Consider the following 26,681-nt stretch of genomic DNA (forward strand, 5'->3'; position numbering starts at 1 on the left):
ACTAAAACAGATATATAAAGATTGAACATTTACGAATCGCTGGAATTTCTTTCTTGCTTAATATTATTATCTTATTCTTCGAACATCTTAATATCTCGAATATTGTAATGACTTCTATTAATATCCGGATACTGGATATTGAAACTGTTCTAATTTTGTCAAAAGAAATCGTGTAATAGTAAACTTCGACTCGCTTAAAATTAATTAAAAGCCTAGTACGATTCTTTTTGTTTCATAATAATTTAGTATCCGAATATTAATGGAAGTCACTGTATATTGTCAGAAAAAAATGTTATTTTATTATTCAGGATACGAAGTTATTTAAAAAATTGAAATCCAATTCTTGCTTCTCTCGAAATTATCAGAGAATAATGTCAAAAGTTATCTACATGTGTAACGTTACGAAAATTTAGTTGAAAATGTTAACAGTTAACTCGATGCCAAAGAACTGAAATGTCCGTTTTTTATCCAATAATTTTATAAATATTGAAACTCGAGACGGATATTTTCGGTATCAATCGCAGAATAAAAGTTTCAATGCATCGTAATAGCACCGAAGAGAGTAAACACGTCTAGACGCATGCGGACGGTGTATTGATTACTAACCAAAGTAAGAGTACAAAAACCAAAAATGCTGGGAAGCAGCATTGTAAAAGCTGATAAAAGCTATTAAATGATCGACCTATTTTCATTTTTTTATTCCATTCTGAACCAGTTTATTTCCATTTATTCGCGGACAATTAATACTTGATCTTAATGAAAAGAGAAAACAAAAAACTGGATAGATAACAAACAGCAGGTTACTTTTAAAAAAATCATTAAGAATCGACGATCAAAGATTGTACGTTGTTACATTTTTATATTTATACATTAATTCTTCAATGTTTCTTTAATATTTCCTTTTAACGAGAAGTACCATTTATTACAATGACGTATTTATTACAAAGATGTATAAGAAACTTTACGAAACAAAGTTTTGCTAGATTCTTTTTTTAAATTTATAGCCCATTTTATAATTTATTATTGTATTGTTTAAATTATTAAATTTATGATACTACAGTACTATCGATCTTAGGTTCTACGTAGAAGAATGAGAACACAGTGTAAGATGATACTTTCTCTTGCGAAATTTTGTTATTCAATATGTTCATGTTTATTACGTTGGATAATAAAGAATACATAATGCAACGAGATATTCACGTATAGTATATTTTATTACTGTACAAATTGTTGAAAATGTTACTACTCTGTTGGATGCGCAGTTCTGTTGTTCGTATTAAATTTCTGATGAAATTAAATTTTCTCATTGTGAATAATTAAAATTCATTATACGCATTATGTCATGATTTTATTTCACTGTGCATTACTGTCTGGAATAATGAACGCCGAAGCTGATTGAAAAATGGAAATTTTTTTATTTTACAATTGTTGTAACAGAATCACTTCCGTTTATGTGAATTGCCAGTTTTAAAGATGAAATTTATTAATATCGTTCTTTCGAAAGTTTCAGAATATTATTTCTTAAAGTCAGTTACTATTAGTAACATAACATTGAAAATAGTTGTCTTTAACATTTAAACTAGAGACAAATTGGATTTAGAATAATTCAATGCTACGAAAACAATTTTTTCAAATTTTCATTATCGCCACGTCGCTTTACTTTGAGACATCCTTTTATTATTTATTTAAAGTATATGCCCTATTATTTATTTAGAAAAAAAAATTTATTAAAAGAATATAATCTCCTGACGTTATGATAAATTTATGTGAACGTAGCAGAAATTATGTGAGAAAAATATTTTCTACTAATACAATAATAGAATATATACTTGTAATAGTAGTTCATATATTGCTGATATTAAGCATAATCGGTTAATGGCAATATGTCGAGATTGTGTTAAGCAGTTCAATCGATTACCTATATTTTTCGGCGAGTGCATCGACCGCGACGACAATCAATTATTCAGTTCGCATCACGCTCGTTTCATTCAGCCGTCTTCGGTTTTAAGAACGATAATTAATTGCGTTAGTGCAGATTATGAAATTACAATGTATGATATCTATAAATACGATATCGTTCAATTTCGCTGCAGATGACTGAAAATTTTTCAACGAGTAAATCTTTAACGACAATATTTCTTGAAAGTACGCTTGCGATTATGATACCAATCGTTTGAATATTCAGTTTACAATTTCCAATCGTACAATCATTTAAATGTACGAAATATTATGAAATATGATGAAACAACTGAAGTACTTCTAAATTATCAGTATTTAAAATTTGTAAAATTTGTAAAAATTTGTAAAATTTGATTACGTAAATATGATATTATCATCAACATCTCATAATAAGAGTTGCGTACATGTATTGATAAAAAAATGTCTCGAGATCATTTTTTTTTTTTAAATTACAAGATTGTTATTTTTTTATGTAGAATTGTACATAAAAAAGAAAAAATACCAACTTGTTTACAAAATTGGTATTTTTTTCGTTGGTACTTTTATGTAGAATTATATATAAACTTTCTTTTATATACCCATCATACAAATTCTATTTCATTCTCATTTATACTGTATAAAGTGAGTCTCGCAAATTAAATAATTAATTACCGTGCTAACAGTGGAATTACAGGAAACGTCGTCTGTATAAAATGTGCAGGTAGAACATTGTATATTTTATCAGTTAAGGGAATATTGTGATTTCAACAACTTTTGCCATGTTTTTGATAGAGTTGCTGCTTCAAAATCTGAATATCGAACATTTTAAAGAACTTGTTCTAACAAAAGGAAAAAACCATAATTTTATTCAAAATGGAATAATTACAAGGATAATATATAGACAACTAAAAAGTAATTACAAAACTAATATTACTAACAGTTACAAAGCTAATATTGCGAAGTAATGTACAAAATAATGAACTTTTATGGTATATATTACTTTTGTTTTTTAAATTTTAAATTTGTTTTTTAAATTTTTATCCAACTTTTTGTATATCTAATACATAATAATATAATAATAATTTTCTATGAATATATATGTTTCATCATATCAAAATTTTTAAAAAATATCTTCAAATTTTACAAATTTTTACAAATTTTCAGTTACTAATAATTTAGAAATACTTAAGTTGTTCCATCATATTTCATAATATTTGTACATTTCAGATTGCTAGACAATACAGTTACATAATTATTAAAATATTAGATGTTGATTATTGCACTTCATGGCAGTAATGACCTAACAATTAATTTCTAGTTCTTTTATAATAATTAAAAAATTGATTTTATTTCATAGCAAAAATTTTGTCAATATTTTTTTTTTTTTATTATTATTACTTAACTTGTTCACTAATACATTCTATAATTTATATTAATATACTTGCTGACAAAATTTAATAAATAATAACTGTCGATTACCAATTTTCCACGGAAAGACTGATTTTAGAAATTTTTAACAGAATCATTTGTGAATAATTCAAATCTGAATGCAAGTTCAGAATGATAACTTAGAAAAATTTCTATTACCTTCGTCCTTTTAAAAATCATTTTCTTCACATTATTCCACCAGAGCAACAACATATTATACCTGCATGTGCGCCGAGTTGGAATAACAGCGCAGTAAAATTAACCGAAAAACGTAAAATTATCTTTACACAAAGTAAAAACGGTCTTACATTTTTTTCATTACATTTCGTATGTTTGTGTTTTGAATTTCGTATGGCAAATTTTTTTATAAACGTTATACTACGAGAAATTATGTAAAGATTTTAAATATATGCTATACCGGTTTTTCGAATGCATTTATATGCATATATTTTTCTGCTTCATGAAAATCGTCGCGAAGAATAATTTACAAACTTATGCGCGACAGCGGTGCACGAGCGAGGGAAAAATTTTCGCTGCTCGTTAATATTTCCACTTGTGCGAATCAGTGCGTTTTCAGGTCAGCCTAGATTGTGCTACTACCGCATTCACCGAATTGTTGCGGGATTATTGCGGGCGATAGTCCTCCGATTGCATCGTTAATTTCGACAATCCTTCAGCATGTGCAAAATTGACATACGAATGATTCTTGATATAAAATAAAATTTTGTAAATGTCGAATCACTGCACAGAGTGACGCCATCCTCTTTTTAATTGAAGTTAGAAAGTGTCAGACGACGAAGATGAAAAGTTCAAAATGGTTTTTCCTCTCAACTATCACTTTTTAAAGTGGAAAAAAAAGTATACCTCTTTCCTTGCTTACATCGAGTCTTTCATCATTCTGTGTATTAATACCTTTTTACTATAAAATTGTGGAGTAATATATTATTATCTTATTTTATTATAAAATATGTTATTGTTATTTTATTTTATTATAAAATTTGTTATTTTACTATAAAATAGTGGAGTAATATAATAGTAATATAAAATAGTGGAGTAATATAAAAGTATTAGGCGCTCGAAATTTTATAAAATTTATTTTGCGAGAGACAGGGACAAGGATATGCGACACTTTTACATTTATTTTACACATTTTTCATATGTTACAGTTTTACGAAATTTTTTGTATTCATCAATTTTTGACCGTGTTACTTTAATCTTGTTATGTGAAATGATGAGAGAGGAAAAAGGAAAATTTGAAAAAATAGTAAAAGCAAAAGGTACAATCGTGAATATATAGCTCACTTGGAACCAATTCATCTTTTTTTCTTTGACATTTTTTCCTATTTTCAACCAACAAAGAGATATGTTACATACATACAAATACAGATATATTACATACATAAAAATATGTACATATATTTATCAGTAGGACAACTGGCTTTTAATACATAATCGTACGTGATCAATGATAATAATAATGATAATAATTAAAATAAATAAATGATAATTAAAAAAAAATATAATAAAAATAAATAATAATTATATATAATTAAAATAAATAAATTTATAGAATTATGTTGTCGTGCCTAAACAGAAATCAACATTAAGTTTGACAAAAATATTTTTTAAGCAATTAATAGGTTTAATTGTCTTTTAGATTTAAATATTTTATATACTTTATATATTTTATTTTATATATTTTATATATTTTTAATCCTTTCTAAAAATGTCTGCAAAGTTAAAGCTTCAAGAAAGTACTCAAAATAAATACTTCTAGAAAATTGAGTTTATTTGGAAGTTGTGGGGTTGAAAGAAGAATGGCTAACTTCCATATGCAAATAGCCTTTGGCGTTGCCTTACGCTCAACCTTCCAACAATTTTTAATAAAGCATAGTACATAGCTAGTACATAGACGCGAACTCGAGTTCTCCTTATAATACAATATCTTTCGTTTTAATTTTAATATAAAGTGATAATTAAATTTTAATTTGTAATATTAAATTTAATGTGGCCAACATTAATATCGCCCAATTAATACTTTCACGATTAGTAATTTTAATACTTCCGCGATAAACGTCATTTTGTAAATTTCGTGCAAAGAACTAGGTACATTAAGTATAAATAGGATTTATATTTCTACCAATTAGGATAGATATTGTAATATAACTTTATCATAGGCAAATGCACAGAAAAATCATTTTTGTGATAGAAAATTTTATAATGTAAAGAATATTGCATTGAATTTTTCAATGTTATTGTTACACATCTTTATTTAAATTATAATATTGAAAGTCTTTAATAATGACAAATATTTACTAAAGCGTTAGAATATAGACGCTCTTTACTATTTATCTGATAAATTCACGAAAAAGAGTTGGAAACGAGCTTACTATTTTTCGATTTATAGGTACACAGTATATGTATTGTTTGTTTCGTATATTGAACGCATAGTGAACTCGATAGGTGCACATTATCATAAATTGAGCCCTAAGGATTAGGAACGATTATGCCACGAAATATGTACGCATTATCGCATATGGCTTCAGATGATGCTACTCCTATTTAAGCCAATTCTGTTAAATGACGTAGCACTTTTGCGCACATAATTCCACATACATAGGTACTGTGCATCCAGTGTAAATGGCGTTCAATATCGATCGAAGATGAAACAAATTTGGATGAAATTATCTTTGATTTTTTAAGTACTATTTTTCTGAGCATGTATCGGCTCAGAAACAGCCTGACGGAAAATATAAATATTTTAAATAATACATATAGTAAATACTTTATTTTTATAAATATATATATTATATTATAATATATTTATAATTTATATATATAATATATTTATAATTTATACATATAAATATTATATTATTATATTATTATAAATATAAATATTTTATTTTTATAAATATAAATATTATATTATTTTATTATTATAAATATAAGTATTTTAAATAACACATATAATAAATATTTTATTTTTATAAATTTAAATATTATATTATAATATATTTATAATTTATATATATAAATATTATGTTATTATATCATTATAAATATAAATATTATATTATTATAAGTATAAATATTATATTATAATATATTTATAATTTATATATATAAATATTATATTATTGTATTATTATAAATATAAATATTTTAAATAACACATAATGAATATTTTCTTATTATAAATATAAACATTACATATTATATAATATTTATAAATATAAATGTTTTAAATAACACTTGTAATAAATATTTTATTATTATAAATATAAACATTATATATTATATAATATTTATAAATATAAATATTTTAAATAACACCTAACTTAATAAGCCATTTCAATTGATACTATTTTGTAGATATCTCACCAATTGACAGAACACAAAGCTAAAGAATAAATTGAAGTATCGTCCACTGCATTTGAGGAAACAACGCTTGCGCGTTGATCGAGTGTTAGCTGTTACGGGGACATATCTCGGTTTTCAAAGTATATTCTATATAATTTCCTGACGAAATAGTGCTGAATGCCAATGTATTTCACGCGGGCATGAAACATTCGGCTTCCCATTTAGTTTCCGTGCCTCGAAATACGACGTTACTGTCTCCGAATGCGCGGTACCGAGTCCATGCAGGAATACTCCAAGATGAATGACTTCTCTTGTCCCTCCTAAAAGGCTCATACATTCCGTCCTCGCTGGCGATAATGCCATGGCTCTCCGTTTCTTCCAGTCCCACGAAATTACTCTGTTTCCCAACAGGAAACACGTGCGTGATGTCCAATCGTCCAGAGATTCACCCCAATCGGCGTCCATTCGTCCACCAGTGGTGCTCGTGATTGCCTTGTGTTAGGATTCAAATCAAAAAGTGACTGCATTTTTTTTCTTTTTCTTTCTTTTTTTTTTTTTTTTGCGTGTAAGTGAAAAGGATTTTTTCGTGAAAAAACAAGAACTTTATTAACCCTCGGCTTAAATGATCAACGCGGCGAGCCGACACCAAAATTTATTCTCAAGTCCGTACGTATCCATCGACATCGAAGTGACGTTTCCGTGCTTTTACTTTCCGTTCGACGTGTTATTGGGTTAAGTTCAACTCTCCAACAGCCGGATTTAGCCACCGTTGGAAAATCAGTCAAACGAACAACCACTGTCGATGCATTTATCGTTTCTGCTAACGCGTCGCTGTCCGCTTATACCGTCGTTTCCGTCCCGAAAATGGCAGGCGGGTGAAATCCAATGGCTTCAGCCTTGTCCGAATCCTGGCCGCGATGTTCCTTTCGAGGGCAGTTCGGAAGCCCTCGCGTTCGATTTTGTAACATCTGCTACACCGGTATTTGACTCCCCTCACTTTTTTTTCATCGCGTTTAGTCTCTTCTTTCTTTTCTTTTCTTTTCTTTCCCCCACTTAAATACTTTGTTCACTTCACTTCATGAAGAAGAACAAGCTCATACTGTGAAATACGTATGTATGTACAAAGGATCGAAAATTATATATTTGTCGAAGCGTTATGTTTGAAAACTGTATTTGCTGATGTGTACAGTAAATCTAGTGCAGGTCAAGTTTATTATGCAGTGTATATATAATATATGTAAATATAATAAATATAATATATGTAATATATATAAATATAATAAATATAATATATGTAATATATATAAATATAATAAATATAATATATGTAATATATATAAATATAATAAATATAATATATGTAATATATATAAATATAATAAATATAATATATGTAATATATATAAATATAATAAATATAATATATGTAATATATATAAATATAATAAATATAATATATATAAATATAATAAATATAATAAATATAAATATAATATATATAATATATATAAATGTATATATATGCAATAATTGTAAAATAATATGATATTAAGAGGATACGTGAGGGAGAAAGAGAGGAAACTAGAGTCGAGAAAATATGTGAACAGTATGAATTTGATCATTGAGCAGAATAAACAGTGTGGATCTGATCGTTGAGTGGAGAAGAGCAGTATGAAATCGTGTAGGATTAAGTAGGCAACGTAGCTAGAATTTATCTAACACAATTCAATCCAGCTTAGTCTTATATATTTATTTATATTTCCTTTTGTATAAATACATGTAACATATAACATAAATAGTAATTTAAATGTACATAAAATATATATATGAATATTGATTTAATATATTTTTTGTATTAATTGCGGCACTTGATACTGGAAAAGAAACAAATAAATGTCATTTTGTTTTGAACATGTTAAAGATATTTCGTTTTCTACGATTCAACATTATGTTTTCTGTTTTTATCGAGTACAGTTGATGTATATTTGTCGGATTTTATTCGTCAATTTTAATTATTGTTCTTTGCAATGAGAAAATGTCAAGGCTAGAAAAGTGAAAATGCAAGCGAAATCGTTGGAGAGCATTTTAAGTTTAAATATTTGTAAATTAGCTTATTTTGAATTTGAATATTTTTTAATTTACATCGTATGTTGCGGTTAATTTTTAATGTTATGTATTTTCTTGTCATTACAGTGGCTGGGTTTGGGTATTATGGCGATAGGTGTTTGGGCATGGACCGAGAAAGACACATTCAATAATTTGTCTAGGCTGACAAATGTTGCGCTCGATCCAGCATTTATCCTCATTCTAGTCGGTAAGTAAAGATCTATATAAAAAAATTAGCCTTCTTTTCATTTCAGTCGATTAAAATTTCAATCTTACGAATATTCAACCTTGTAAATAGATATGCCAGTATTGAGGAAGAATGATTTTAACTAATTTGCATTTTACAAACGTGCACGTCGTACGCGAAACAGCGAAATGGCAAAATATTTACTATACAGGATATTCCAAAATTTAGCTTCAAACTTTATCGCTACAGATAAAAATGAGACTAAATTCTCGTCCAAAGGAAGCTCATAAAAGCTTCGTTAAAATGTAACAAAAATATGAAACGTAAAGCTATACTTACACATACATATGTATGTGTATTTCGAAAAACGTCACCACCTTTTATGAACGCAAAATTGTTATCGAAATATTATTGAATTTATCGTGGATCGATATTTCGCATCAACTTTTGTCGAATTTCTTCACGCCCAATCTCGATTCTTATAATCAATTCCCCTCGTGTAAATTTTGCTTTTAACATATTGTTGAAGTTGTTCGCACTCGTGTTTGTCACACTTTGTATTTTTATTGTGACTTTTTTGCTTCATGATATTTTGGTCTTATTTTTATTTGTAGAATGTTAAACTTCAAAATATACAAAAAGCATGGTCCGTTTAACCCTCCGAGTACCACAGCATAGTGACCTATGCCGGAGTCACTGTTAATTCACTAACATCATAGCGGCTCAAGCTCGAGACTCCCACCAATACTGTACGAGCACAGTTACGGTTGTTCGAGCTCTAGACGTAACTATAATACAATGTAACAGATTTCGAGTTATGCTCGGATTTTCGTTGTATGTCGACAAACAAATAAATAATAGATTGGTAGATTATAAAAAAAATTATATGTACTGCGAAGTAGTATTGCATTCATTACATATAATTTTTTGGATTTTTGTTGAGTGGGCATTGCAAACATTTCTTTTGCATGAATAGCACATAAGCGAGTATCTGTTATTACTTTCTATACAGAAACAGCACCTAGCACGCTTATTGTAATAAAAGGATGATTGTATGGTGGATTGTATTTCACTAACTGTACAAATATTGCGTGTATGATACGAATCTGGGAAATGTGTATCGCTTCTCTCCTCGTGAAAGGCTGACTGACTGTTGCTAAGAGACTAAATGTTGCTACGTGACTTTTTGGTGCCAGCCAAGGATCCTTTTNTCCTAGGCTTGGCTTTATTTCTACCCTTACCGAGATGGGAGAATACCAGGCCATCTGGAAATTCTCGGCAAGGTCGAGCTGTGGTGGGGATGATGTCATTTTTCGCCTCACACAAATATGTAGCTTCTCACTGTGTGCGTCATCGTTTTCAAAATGACGCGGTGCGACGAATCGCCAGTGACTCAGACATGGTATTCGTAGGGTCATTTCGAATTGCGATGATGCAAAAAATATTTTTCACCTAACACGAACAATATCGAAAGGCTAATAACTGAAAGGTCAATGTTTTTCTTTCATTTTTTAGTATTATTATTAAGTAGCTGGTAAGAAAATACGTTACAGATATGCAAAGAATATAAAATCGAACATAAATATAAAATCGAACAGCTGCAGTTCGTCCGACTCGTTCCATACCTCGCATCAACCATTTCCGGTCATTTATCACCCTCAGGCTGCAACCTTATCCCTTCGAAGGATCACGAAGTTCCTAGAAAGTCCAAGGATCTTTTGTGTCTGTTTTATGTCTTTCCTTCTACGTGGAGTCTGTGGGATTCTGTGTATTATCGAATTTCTTTACATTCGGCCATGCTGTGCTCAGACACAATACAGTGACTTTGTATGATTAAGTGTACGAACATTTTCTTTTACAGCTGAAACATACATAACTGAACATTTTAATATTTAATGCACTTGTTCTGTTAACCTCTTGCGCTGGAATGACGTACGTGCCACGTACATACGTCGAGAATTTTTTGTGCGACATTTTCTCAGTTTTAAGTCATATTTAAATGTAACCTAGGCAAAACAAATAATAAATTATTATACTTCTCGATAATTTCTATCCAGTGATATCACACCGACGAGTTTTCAAAAGAAAAAGAAACGCGACGAATTATTGTACACGGTGTCGGTCACTCGTTATGGTCCGCGCAACCAGCTGCCACCGCAAAGGAGGCGAAATCTAAATTCATCTCTTCTTCCTCTTATTTTCGTTTGTACGTAGTAGTACGTTTGTTTTCAGCATCATGGCGTAATTTTTGACACCATAGATACTACAATACTAATACTACGCTTGACTTGTACTAGAAACAATGCTGCATAATGATCGTTTGAATCACTGACTTGAAGGTAACCATTTCAAGACAATAATAGTGTACAGGATGTATATGTACCAGTTTTCATGATCCACGAAAGATTTTTCTTTTTTAATTTACTCTTTTCCTTGAGAATTCATTTTCTAAGAAAAGCAAATTTCAAGATTTGTCAGACATTCTTGAATTTTGTCTTGTGACGTGGAACGAGGAAACCTGACAATGAGTCGAAACTTTCTCCTGTGTGGTCCAAGAGCGAGCCAATCGTTGCCTGCCGAGTGTCGGTTGCAATTGTTGTAGCGAAAGCTAGGCCTGGGATTGTTTCCTTTTGCCGCCCAGATCTAGAACTTAAAATATTAGGGTATGATTGTGTTTGTGCATGTGAGTGCGCGAGGGACCAAGGTTTGAAAGTATTTGATGAATTCCTAACAACAAACTATAGATTTAACGAGAGTTCTAATATTTCTGCCATCGCCGGGACTTATTTCTATCAATTCCTAACAGTAACGAACAATTTACGTGAAAAAGGCAATAGAAAATATAAATATGAAATTTTTCAAATTTAAGATTTCGTTTGAAGGAAAATAGACTTTCAATGTGAGTTATTAAAAATTCCCCTGGTACATTTCTGTATTAAATTTAACTTCCGCGGGGACAAAGTGTCGTGTGAAAAAATTTTCTCTTCGTTTACTCTCGCACGTAGAATAACCTTCTGTCGATTCCAGTCCGGAATTAGTATAATTCAATATATTATAAAGAAATGCTTGATTTTCTGAAGACGAAGAGTCGTGTAAAAAAAATTTTATTCCAGGAATAAAACCTTCACGTAATGAAATTTCATCCTGCATTTGCATCGTGTTACAATTTAAAATTGTTCACGGTGCGTTACGTAAATTTTAGTCTAGAGCACGTATTGTAGAATTTAATAAAAACGAAGCATACAACAGCGAGTTAACTTTCGAGAAACTTTCAGAATATTTTGAAGCGCACGTACGAAAGATTATTTGATGAAACCAACTTCGCAGTTCATTTCTGATAAACGTCACGTCGTAAGTTCAATAAACTTCATTCGTGTTGTCGATCAGAAACCATTGCACGTGCTTCGCTATCATGCCTTCACGGTATAACACAGGCTAACGCGCGCATACACACACGCTTATGCACGCGTGCTTGCAAGTACTCATGCACATATAATACGTGGATATGGGATTATTATTATTATCATTATTACTATTATTTCGATAGAAATATCACTCAAAAATATTGTAATTTATAATTAATATTATTTATATTATTATACATTAGTATTAATTATTTTAATATTATTGTTATTTCGATAACATCACTTAAGAATATTGTAATTTATAATTAATATTATTTATATTATTATTTACATTAGTATTAATTATTTCAATATTATTATTATTTCGATAGAAACATCACTTAAGAATATTGTAATTTATAATTAATATTATTAATATTATTATACACAGTAATATATTTTTATAATTAATAAGATACTAGATACAAGATAGGAGAAGATTATCCGTCCAATCTTCGTCTTTTTTTTTTTCTTTCGTCTCTTTTTCGAGAATTTTTCAAACCTGCTCTTTATTGCGCTTCTCTTTCATATACATAAACACACGCAAACTTTACAATAACTTATGTACATAAGTATTTTCACATATATCGTACGCTACTGTTATTGACAAATTGATAGTCGAAACATTGTAGAGCATTGTGAATGGGATTTATTACTACAGACAATACGAGGGCATTCCGACAAGTTTGCCATAAAAGGTAGAAAACCACTCGTGGTGTAGCTAAACGTAATGATGAGAATCCACAAATGTCCTGCAAGCAGTCCAAACATCGTAGCAGGGACTAACGTTTCCTGGAGCTGTGCAATGCTAAATCGAATTTGCACGTGATCTGGTCAACCGTTTCCAAAAGAACAAAAAATCAAGCGGCCAGGAACGCAGTCTTGAAAACTTTGGAGAGGAAAGAGTCCGATTTACGGATAATCGCGTTTCATTCCTCTCGTCTGATTGACAGCACAGCGACTCGTTCCACGTAAATATTCTATCGTGCACGTTTAAACTTTGAGAAAGAAATTTACGTGGCATCTTATTACACACACGCGCTTGCTTTCTTTCAACTTGCTTTCTTTCTGTTAGCTACGAAAACTTCTCGATAAGATGTTGGATGACCAATTGAATCTATGCAAATAATTTAATGTTTATAATAAGTATAGTATATAATATATTATATATATAATATAATAATTTAATATTGTTTATAATAAGTATAGTATATAATATAATATAATATATATAATATAATAATTTATAATAATTATAATTAATTTATAATAATTTTATAATAATTATATATATAATATAATAATTTAATATTGTTTATAATAAGTATAGTATATAGTATATAATATAATATATTATTTATATATAATATAATAATTTAATATTGTTTATAATAAGTATAATATATAGTATATAATATAATATATTATATATATATAATATAATAATTTAATATTGTTTATAATAAGTATAGTATATAATATATAATATAATATTATATATATATAATATAATAATTTAATATTGTTTATATTAAGTATAGTATATAGTATATAATATAATATATTATATATATAATATAATAATTTAATATTGTTTATAATACTGACAGTAAGCTAGTAACAGTCCACATAAAAGTGGACTGCGAATAGTTAGTCATAAGGGTGAGATCCAATAGTTGGTCATCTATGCTCCTTCCCCTTCCACTTGACAACCAAATATATGTAAGGACATGCTTTAGAGACATTCTCACTCATAAAACATTCTAAATCAGATTATAGAGACATTCTATATCGTTAAGAGCATTAGACATTCATCATATTCTAAGACATTCTCAAATCATTGTATATCATCCTATTTCATACACGACCACGACTGTAAGGGAATAAACTCTTCTAAATTGTAAGCGTGTTGACTCCATTACACGGAATCCAACAAAAAGAAGTGAGAAATAAATTTTAGCTACCAATTGTACCCGATTTAAAATTGGGTAAATAGAAAAGAAACATTTCAAGCATCGCTTAACCCCTTGTTCTGGCAACTGGCTCGCGGACCTTAACGAGTGACCGAACCGTATACGATAATTCGTCGCTTGCCTTCTCTTTCGAACTTTGTTGTTGTATGATATCACTGGATAGAAATTACGGAGGAGGAGGTTGTTATACTTAAATATACTTGAAACTGAGAAAAATGTTGCGACTTGGGGGAAAAAGATTCTCGACGTGCGTGGCAAGAGGTCAAAATACCAGACGCACGCTTTAAATAAAATGGTATTTTAAACAAGAGATAGAATCTCCCAGCAAATGAAATATTTTTCTTTTGATCGCCAAAGACTTTTCCTCGTCATTTTATTGAACGTTGAATGTTAGGCTTAGATAATGAAAATTCAAGAAATCGTTACATTTTCGTCTAACGTCAAAGCTCGATAGGGAAAAAAAAAAAAAGAAAAATGTACAGCAAGTTTTGAGAAATCGTTATAAAGAGGAGACATTCAGCTCTTAATACCATGATAAACTTAGTCGTGAAAGAAATTTTTTTAACGCCTTCACAGGCATTTCAATGTTTACGATCTTTGAGAATTAATAGTATCTCTACTCGTCTATTTGCTATTACGATATAAAAATACCTTTGAAAGAAACCAACGGAGGTCTTCACACACCGCAACGAAGCCAACTGGATTTATTTATACGATTTTGAAACACACGCGGACAATTTTTCACCGAGTGTCAGAAAAGTATGGAAGATTTAATCTTATGTATGCGTTTACCAAAAATTCTAATTACTGATGCTCCTTCCTCTGCAGAGAGGAAGGAGAAGGAGAAAACAGATAACAAAGCAACGATGAGAAATTTCCCCCAGGGCTGATTATTCGGCGGTGTTGTTAAAGTTTTTCCCGAGTCTGCAGCTTGGAAAACTCGTGCCGCGGCTTCTAACTTTTACGGCTCGAGCCTCAAAGGTTTTAAGGATCGAATTGTAAAAGCTGATATCTACGCTCGAATCCTTAAACTCGGTGGCTCGAGCTGCCCGAATTGCATACAATTTAAATGTAACTAAAAGATTAAAACATTTAGCACGTGATAAACGCTCAATTGTATGTCAAAAACGATGACACAAGAAAAACCTTAGGAACACCAATCATCAAAGAGGAAATAAAAATACTAAAGCGCGCAAGGACTCATTAACACCAAAATCAAAAATCACAGGTACCTGGCAAAAGACTATTACTCCCTAGAAGACTGAAAAAGAAACACCCGCTAGACCTTACTAATTAACAAATGAAATACAACCAAACATGTATAAAACGGAACTAATCCCATAAAAAAAACTAGTGATTACCGATAACTGTATCGAAATCCACACGATCTCAAACAATAATGATATAAAAAAGGAAGATAATTGTAACTGAACAATTAGACTTAAACACACGGAACAAATAAGAAAAAAAAAAATTTAAGATTGAAGATTTAGTGACTTTTCTACTGCATCGCCATGCTCTTTAGAGAATATGAAATGGAAATTTTCGTAGGATGATTATTACAAATGATTAAACTGAGACAGTTGAATTTCATAATTTCAAGTATTCGTATTAAATTCTCTCAGTGAACGTGTACACTTCGTAACATCAATAAAATATAATGTCTGTTGAATACTTAATTTCGTATAAAAAAGGAAACTGAAATTCATAAAATTATTTAAAATTATTACCGTTCTGGAGTTCATAATTAATCGCCTTGGGATGTGCAGTCGATGCGACAATGCTGTTAATGATAGAAATTAAATTAAATGAAGAATTTCAAAGTTATGTAATTTAGTCCTCAAATTTTTGTTGAAAACTTATTGAAAATTTGTAAAGAAAGCAATTTTTATATGCTATTAACTAATTTTATTTCCATCAAATAGAACATATTTTTCACACATGTTATCGTTTGTTCGAAAACTTAACTTACGTGTTGTTAATTTAGCAAATAGATAAAAATTTACGTATATTTAAAAAATAACAAGATTAAAGATTAAGTCGCATTAAGACAAAATTATCATTACATGTATAAATATATTGAACTAAATTGCTTATCTAACTTTCGTAATTTTCTATCTGTATATGTATGAATTACACGCAAGAGATCCCCCTTGGAAACATAATTAATTCCATTTGTGGAGTGCAACTGTTAGTCGAGACATAGTTGCTAATTTTCAATACGAAACTTCCAGCAATTATTAATGGTATCTCAACATTCGTATCAGAGGATTGTGGTCTCGTAGCAATTAGTACTGCGGATGACTTATTGAATTATTGAATTGTTCAGGAAATTTAGACGGATATTACTTTTCATTGGACATTACACTACAATACATCGCACAAATAGAGAATCAATCAATAAATGAGATATCGTCTTTCAATCTCAAATCTATAGGGTGAATCACATATTTTAAATATCACCGTTGCTTTTGAAGACACGAAAACAATTTTGTTAATAAAAATTAATTATATAATACTGAGGGGACCATAATGTGACAGTTGTGTATCGCCAAAGAAATAAAACACATAGCGTGGTCACTGAAAGACTGAATGATGTGATTTTACAAACACGTGTTTTTTAAATTATTTTATTATTTTATTTGGAAATAGAATTTTCCTTAATTATTTTTTCATTATTTTATTTCGAAATATAATTTTTTTAAATAATTTTTTCATTATTTTATCTGGAAATATAATTTTTTTTAAATTATTTTTTCATTACTTTATTTGGAAATATAATTTTTTTTTAAATTATTTTTTCGTTATTTTATTTGGAAAATATAATTTTTTAAAATTATTTTTCCATTATTTTATTTGGAAATAGTATATATACATTTATTATTAATACAAGAAATGTATATTTCTGTAGTTCATAAGCCATGTAATTTATCAACAAGATATTTCCGATTCCTAACGATTCAAAAAAAAAACATTTCGTTACTCGAAAGAAACTCGTCGACATTTCTTATTATAAAGTCCAATTATCTTCTTTCTATTCTTATTTGACAAATACTTCAGCATTTTCACCGGACATCGGTTTAACGAATATAAGGTTCACTCGTTGTTAGTTGACTTAAACGAAAATATACAAAAGGAGAGAGGTTTTCATAGTTTTTGCGCAAAAACGTAACACGTTGGAAACTAAATGGATCTCTATATAATCATTCGGCAAATCCATTTGCACCGAAACTACACATATGCGTTCGATCTTTATACTTTGTATTGTATATCAGTGCAAATGCGTATTCTCGTTTGCACGTTATGCTCGAAATATTGTTAAATAGCGTGGTGAGCACGAACGAGTAGATGAAACTGGCTATGCTGACTGTGAGTGTACTATAATTATGCTGTACTACTTACACTGTTATATTATAATCAGTATTCTATACTGTACTATTATACTATTATTATTACATTACAATCTGTATTCTATACTGTACTATTATATTATTATACTATAATCTGTATTATATTATTATACTGTTATAGTATATTATTATACTATTATAGTATATTATATACTACTATACTATATACTATTACACTATTACACTATAATCTGTATTTTATACTGTACTATTATATTATTATACTATAATCTGTACTATATTATTATACTCTTATAGTATACTATTATACTATTATAGTATATTATATACTACTCTACTGTATACTATTATACTATTACACTATAATCTGTACTATACTATTATACTGCTATAGTATACTATTATACTATTATAGTATATTATATACTACGATATTATATACTATTATACTACTGTACTTTATACTATTATACTATTACAATACACTATTATACTGTTGTATGATCAGTATATAAATGGTATTTCAGTCGATGAAATTATCAAGGATATATTATTCTGACAGCGCATCGATCAATGTGATCTTTATATTTTTTTAGTGAAAACATAATTTTTTATTCTTTATAAATATTTTAAAGCCATTGTCTAATACAGTGGAATATTGTATATATATATATATATATATATTAAATTTGAAGAATTATAATTATGTAGTTTGCGTATCTTTATGCAATTTCAAATTTTCAGAAGCACAGTTGAAAAAGAATGTAGTCCAAACAGAGATTTATTTCCTAAATCATTTATAAATGTTATAACAGGTACTTGGCTTTGAATATTTCATATTTACGATTTATATAAATTCTAGAGACTCTTGCACTTCTAAATTTTTCACGAGGACTTAAAAATCCGCAATCCGATTGTAATACATCGTTTGTCGTTATTCCATAAATATAACTTCTGAATAAAATAAAGTAATTCTTTGAGAGATGATAAAGTTTAAAAGACTTCAGGAGTGAAAGATAAGAATTAGATATTTTGTACACGCGTAATAAATAGAACAGAGTGGCAGACAAATTTAACGTCTAGACTTAGTATAAATACAGTAGCAACGTAATATATTTAATTCAAATAATTTTTCTTCTCTTGCAGGTACAGTGACATTTATCATCGGATTTACGGGATGTGTTGGTGCACTCAGGGAAAATACGTGCCTCCTAGCTACGGTAAGCATTTGAATATTCAATAAACCATTTGCGGATTACTTTAATCATTTTTAAGCACACGAAGACGTATCTTTTCATATGTAGATTTCTATATTTTATGGAAAAATCTTTTCAATCCAAGCGCTTTTAATCACAGGATATTCAAATTTATGAGATATTATTGAAAATAAAGTTCCTCCTGCGCTCCTCGAATAAAGAGAATTCGTGAAACCAAAATAATTCAATATATTCAGTTATTATACATGTACATGTACGTATAAATATAAATTTGAAATCTATAATTTTACTTTTTCTTAGATTATCATTCAAGTTTCAATTATATCACACATGTTATAATGTTAGCATTAATTTTATAATGATTTTTAAATTGTAAATAAATTTTAGTAAATTGTAGTAACAAAAAGATCAATGGCTACTGTATTTGCACAAAAATGTAAATAGAAACTACATTTACGTTTAGTGTTAAAACATTATATTATTCCAACTAATGTGAATAATTGTGAAAGAAATTAATTATATTAATTATATTATTCCAACTAATGTGAATAATTGTGAAAGAAATAAGTAATATTAAAATGGAAAGATAAGGATATAAGTTTATCTTTAACTACAGGATTTACAGGCACTTGTCTGATATCTGTCATTGTTATTGTTCTCTGGATAGCTTCACATTGATTGTTAACGACTTATAAACACTTGTAGTGATTTATAATAGTCGTCGGCGTTGAAGAGCGAGTATAAGAGTACTCACAGTCCCAGCAATTCTACAAACTGGGCAAAGTTTTCTTAAAAAGTAAAAGGAGCACTTGGATTGCTCCCTTTGTTACCACGAAACTACAGAATCAGCTTTCAAGTTTCCCCCAAATATATTGCTTGTTCCCTCAGACAGCTGAAGTCGAAGGAGACTGACAATAGACGAGACCATTGTATTTTGTAACTTAAATTATTTGTACGTAATTATACATAAATTAAAATTATCACATTTGTGCTTCGCCAATTCTTTTCATTCTCACATTTAAGCCTTTAACATAGATAACAATATAGTATAAAGCATTAATTTGATTTATTAACAGAATTAAGAATTAATTTCAAAAATATCGCGTTGCAATGATTTGAAGTGGTAATTAAACTCATTTGTAACTGACGTGGATTGTGCAGTTTGTAATCAGAATTTGTAATTACCGTATAAACACTACTAGGTATCGAGCAAATAAACAATCAACAATGCTGTTAATGCTAACTTTTCCGGTATGGCAAATCGATTCATAATATTGCGACAGATGATTACATAACACTGCTATTATGTTGTGGTTATATTGTAACAATTATCAGGCAAATTTATAACCTTTACATTTTGTGGATCGTCAATAATCAAATAAATAAATACGAACACTCGATGATGAATGATCGTACTCTCGAAATGTTAATCTGCATTATGTGTAATTATATATTACTATACAAGTATACACAATTGAAGGAAATAATAACTGTGGAAAAATAGAACTGTTTGATACGATTTTCACAAAATATTTGATATAGAAAATATATATCTAAAGCAAACATATTTTCGTTGGATCATTTTGCAGTAGAAAAACAGTGAGAATTTTGCTTGAAGCATGTAATATGCTACACATTTCCTTTTCTACGCGTTTTACCACGCGTTTGCTTTGCAATCGTTCCGAAACGATGAACACGTCTCTTTTTCCAAACACAAAGACATTTTAAATTTTGTTTTTATGTTAAAAGAAATTTTATTTCCATGTTTTATATTCACAAGTTCTGTTTTATACGTGGAGGAAAAAAGTTACTTTTGATCAAAGGAAAAACTGTGGAATTAAAATCCAGATAATCAACACATTATTATTATTTTATTTGTTGCACCATATATGACGATATATTTCTCATTTAAATTTAAATATAATGTATTAAATATAATGTATAATATAACAATTTAAGTTTTGAAATTGAAATTATTGATCTTTTCAAATAAAAATGTGAAGTTCTTTGTCCTTAATTAATACAACACTACACCATTACATAATATTGTACAAAAGCCGCTGTATGATATTATATAATTTTACATCTCATTTTATATTTAAAATGGCAATCGTAATTCCATGATTTTACATTTATAATATTTATTCCAGTATGCGATATTTCTGGCGTTATTGTTGTTAATGGAGATGGCAGCCGGTGTTTTAGGCTTTGTCTTTAAGGACTGGGTAAGTTCCATTGTAAATCTATTAATGTTTTTAGAAAAATTTTCTAGACACTGTTTATTGGATTATGGATATTAATTTATTGTTACGAGTTTTTAATTAAAAACTAAATTTTTTCGAAAACGATTTCAACAATGGCAGTATCTATTTCAGTGATATTTATAAAAGCTTCGCAACATTTTCCTCTGTTAATATTCATAACATTTGGCGTAGGTTGATGCAGGAAAATTCTTCATAAATTTATGATGCACTTTATTGTATAATTGTCTCGTAAGCTTCTGTAGGGACTTCACCAGTGTACTCTGTGGATAAAAATAATAAAAAAAATAATGTCATAGGTCTGATATTCCCATCTTGTTAATTTTAACTAAGTTTTTATGGAAAGTTGTACATTTTCATTACGTATTAATTAAAATGTTTGAATAAATTGATTTGTTCAAATATTTGTAGATTCATTTATAATTTGCGATTATAATTTATAATTAAAAAAATTTGTAATTTATTGCAATGACGTTCATTTATTTTATTTATATATGATTTGAGTCATGCAATTTTTATATAATAATAAAAGGAAAACCTTAGAAAGAAAGGGAACAGGAGAAATAAGACATTATTTAATTTAACACGTAGAGAATATTATGCTATGGAATATTAAAAGTAATGTTCGTAAAAATATTGAAATATATTTTCGTAACTATATTTATAAAATACATGCTCGTGAAACTATTTAAATCATGTTTTATTATCATCATATTGTATTTAAAAAATATTATATGAAATTCGATCGATTTGCAATTATTCCATTAGCAATGATGATCAAGTTAATCTTAATTTGTATTAAAAATGTACTTATACTTAGTAGTATGAATGTACTTATATTTAGTAGTACACATGTAATTTTATTATCAAGATGAAGTAGATCTTTTTTTTTTTTTTTGAAAATTTGGATACTATAAAAATTTATATACAGCTAAAAATAGTTGATGAAAATGAGAATTTCAATTTTTACGACTCAACGTTTAAACCTTTGAGGTTCAAACTTTATTTGAACAACATTACCTGCAACTTATTGTCAAAAACAGAATTAATATGTCGATTTGACGTGCAGATAAAGTCACAAGCCACTGGCGGTTTCCAAGCGTTCATCATTCACTATCGGGAAGATCCTGATCAGCAGAATCTCATCGATTGGATTCAAGAGGATTGGGTATGTATCGTTATTTATATAGAACTATATTATATATACATTACGAGCAATCTTCTTAAATTCTATGTATATAAATATATTCGGCAGTGCAACATACGTAAAAGGAAGATTTTTAACATTAATTTTTATAATAAACGTTGGTTTAAACTACACATATTCTTGATATACGTATGTCAAAAAAAAATTATTAGTTTAGAAAACACTTTTCCTGGTTTAGAAAATTAATTTAGGAAATTATACTAAATTTAGGTTCAATTTTATAAAAATTAAGACAAGAATAGTACGAACATAATAATAGTGTTCCTGTCTTTCCACAATTTAAATTTTTTCACGATGGATTTTAAAACTAAAATAACCTCCTGAACTAATAGTCTTTTGATACGTATAGATTAATACTTTTTTATAGAGAATGTCGATTAATGGATAAAAAAATCTGAAAAATTGAAGGCAACCTTTATATCTCAGTGAAAGAGCAAAGTAACAGAACGATTATTATATGTATTATATGTCACGCAACTTTTGTTTGAAACATTTTTTTTTTTTTTCGTACAGCGAGTAACTTACAAATTACTTCGAGTTATCGTGTTAAGAGGCTCGCCCTGTATAATTATATTTCTCGGCAATATATTCATGAAAATCATTGAAATCGATGAGGTCTGCCGTGTTCTGTATAATTACCAATAACACAATGTTGCTTATTTCGTGTTTCAACAGTAAATTGGCAACAGCGTAATGGTTTCATCTATATCATGTTCGCTTAATAATTGTATTAATCATACTGAATCGTCGTAAACAGGTGCTTTTATGGACGAAATAAACACTGTACATTTCTTAAAAAATATATATATATATATATTTATTAAATGTGTATATATATTTATGAAATATATATATTTTTTGATTCACGTTATGATAATCAATATTATCTCTGACAGAATGTCTTTAATCAACTGGAAGTACATATTCGAAAGTAGTCAAAAACATTAAAACCGTCGAGGTGTAAAATATTATTGGAATGAATAGAATGAAATTAATTAGCAATTTAAATTGGATCAGCGGACACAAAATAACTTTCAAATATTTATCCGATTAAAAACTATTAGCATAGCGTAAGGTGTGCACATCGGAATGACAAACCGTGAAAAATTAAATAAAAAAATTTATTAGTAATGTTGGAACTATGATAAATAAAAAAATTTATTAGCGATGTTGAGACTATGATAAATAAAAAATTTTACTAATAATATTGGAACTATGATGAATAAAAAAATTTATTAGAGATGTTGGAACTATGATAAATAAAAAAATTTATTAGTGATGTTGGAACTATGATAAATAAAAAAATTTATTGATAAAGTGGATTATGACTCGGTTCTGTAAATGTGTATTTTAAATATCGCACTTATTATTAGTTCCTCCAATTATTATTATTAAAGCGTATGATGTTGCTGTTAATCATATGCAGTCTAGAATGCATATGATTAACAGCAATTCAAAAAAAAAAAAAATATTATCCCAAGGAATACATTATTGATCAAAATTAGTGTGGTTGAAATAACATTGATCGGTTTGGCAGATTTAAGTATAGAAAATAATGGAAATTTAGTTGATGATTAAATATTTACATATAACACAGAGTAATTTGAGCTAATCACGCTTCTGTGGTTTAGTCCATGTATTGTTACACCCATATTTTGAAATTAATTGAAACGTAGATAATATGAAGGTAATGAATTTACTATCTATTATATATTATTGTTGTTATTATTATATACTTTTTATTATTGTTGTAATTTATTTTAATAATTTATTATTTATTTTAATTTACTTTGTTACTTTATTATTTAATAAATAGAATGTAGGCACTTTGTCACAAAATACAATGAAAGAAGATATATATAATTTTATTTTTCCAAAGAAATATCAATAGTATTAAAATAATTTACAATTACCTCTGAAATACTAAACTACGGATTTTTATGCACTTTTAAAATTTTAAGCGTGTAACTAAAAAACTAGAACCTAAATAAACATTTATTTCGCCTACTATATACTAATATATATACTATTTTTATTTAGTTAATCTGTAGTTTAGTATTTCAGACGTAATTATTTTAGTAATTATATTAATATATATATATATATATATATATATAATATTACAATAATATAATTTTATATATATATATATATATATATATATATATATATCTCCTTTTTTATTGCATTTTGCGACAAAGTAAGTACCTACATTCTATTTACTAAATAATAAAGTAACAAAGTAAATTAAAATAAATAGTAAAGTAGTAAAATAAATTATAATAATAATAAAAGTATTCTAATAGTACACACTCTTGGATATTTTTTATACTTCTTGCGTACTACATGTATTGAGCATGTTTTTAAAACTTTCAATTCCATAGTCTTATCGTCACAAACTTGAACGAGATGTTGAAGTGAATACTCGTGAGATAAAACATTGCGCGCGTATTGTGTGTAGAAGTATATTATTAAACTTCTGTAGAATGTAACCAGCTGCGTGTTCCATCGTAGAATTTATTAATTAATGGTTTACCAATCAATGCGAAATTTCAATAGAAACGCTAGTATGTCATTTTGATTCCGACAATTCTGTCAATAGTGGAGCAGCTGCACCAATCCTCTGTACTCTATTGTATGTCAGTTCAGTTCCTGTAAATATCTGAAACATTATCACATTATTATTCCAAATGGACATTTTTTCCATCTGTAAACAGTTAATGAAATGTTTAGCATTTTGACATAGCGTGCAGTAAGAGTGTTCATTTGAAGTCGTATACTATGAAAATCGTACAAGAATTATCGACAATTAAACGTTTAAACAGTTAAAATTTATTAACGTTACAATTTATATGCATGTGCTAAGGTAATTTTTAACGTACATTTGATTAAACAATGGAAGAAATTTTATTCTACATTTTTTATTTATTTTTGCACGTAGGAAAATTTTACTTTTTATTTATTTTTAGACGTAAAAAATTTCATTCTTTATTCTCGACTTATCTTTTCGATGTATTATAGAATCACTCTCTCCTCGATTCTATCACCAATTCTGAGATACTCTGTGTAATATTTAAATCCGATATAAAACTCTGATGCTTACTTATAAAAATACTGTTCAATATTTTTTAATTTTAATATTAATATTAATATATATGTTAATATAATAATATTTTAATTTTAATATTAATATTAATATATATGTTAATATAATAATATTTTAATATTAATATTAATATTAATATTAATATATATGTTAATATAATAATATTTTAATTTTAATATTAATATTAATATATGTTGATATAATAATATTTTAATTTTAATATTAATATTAATATATGTTGATATAATAATATTTTAATTTTAATATTTCCGGCGATATATACTACGTAAGATGAATTTTCCTTCGATTTTGAATTGTTTCGTCGCCATACATGTGGTGCTATCTCCTCGTTTATGAGTTCCAATACAATCGATGAACGAGGTTCATTGTCAAAGCGCAAAGTCAAAGAATCATTTGGGTTATTGTACTAAAAGGAGAAACTCTTGATGTGAAGTCAGGGAGTTGATGTGAAGTCTTTAACATCTAGTCACGTGCAGGCAAATCTAACACGAGGTTAGATAACCGCAGGAGATTGAAACTTCGTGAAATCGGGCTGTCACTGGGAAAGATGGTGCAGGCAAACTTGATGCAATATCGGCGAAACTAGGAAGATAGAGAATATCATAGATGCTACTCGACACGAGGTAGAAAGCTCGTTAGAAGATCGGCGAAAATACAGATGAATCTGATGCGAGATTAGGAAATTGCGAATGAACCTAATTCAAAATTAGAGAGCCGCAGGAGAGATTCAGTTCTAGTTAGTTGAACTGAAATGATTTCGTTTGGAAACATTTCACTCAGATGTATGTACATTACCGGGCATAAATAATTGGAAAGCTTAATGCGATTCCATGAAAACTAAATGTTACGTTTCGACACTTCTAGTCAGTAAATGTTTCAGTATTGTTAATTTTCTGTATTTTTGAGTTTCGTATTCATTCTTCACTTGAGAAGATTTTTATAAACTTTTTTACATGTTTCAATCGTTCTAAAGTTTCAACAATGAATATATTTAAAATCGCTCTGTGGACTCTTCCAGCCAGCTAATTACTATAATATTAGCTGTTTATAATATTAACTGCTTTTGTCAATTTCATCTATTGATCGTACATGTTAAGAT

At 28.3% G+C, this 26,681-nt stretch overlaps 1 protein-coding gene across 5 annotated transcripts in view; it reads left to right on the top strand.

The window, feature by feature from the left end:
- LOC122538996 (tetraspanin-5-like) overlaps window positions 1-26,681 on the top strand; it is a 131,818-nt gene that overhangs the window by 65,585 nt on the left and 39,552 nt on the right. For all 5 annotated transcript variants that reach the window (XM_043673554.1, XM_043673551.1, XM_043673552.1 and 2 more), the window contains exons 2-5: window positions 8,923-9,043; window positions 18,917-18,990; window positions 21,138-21,212; window positions 22,318-22,416. In XM_043673554.1, the coding sequence (XP_043529489.1) occupies window positions 8,923-9,043; window positions 18,917-18,990; window positions 21,138-21,212; window positions 22,318-22,416 (369 nt within the window). The remainder of the gene's footprint in view (window positions 1-8,922; window positions 9,044-18,916; window positions 18,991-21,137; window positions 21,213-22,317; window positions 22,417-26,681) is intronic.

This window comes from Frieseomelitta varia, unplaced genomic scaffold (genome assembly GCF_011392965.1).
Source record: "Frieseomelitta varia isolate USP_RPSP 00005682 unplaced genomic scaffold, Fvar_1.2 scaffold_185, whole genome shotgun sequence".
Classification (NCBI taxonomy): Eukaryota; Metazoa; Arthropoda; class Insecta; order Hymenoptera; family Apidae; genus Frieseomelitta; species Frieseomelitta varia.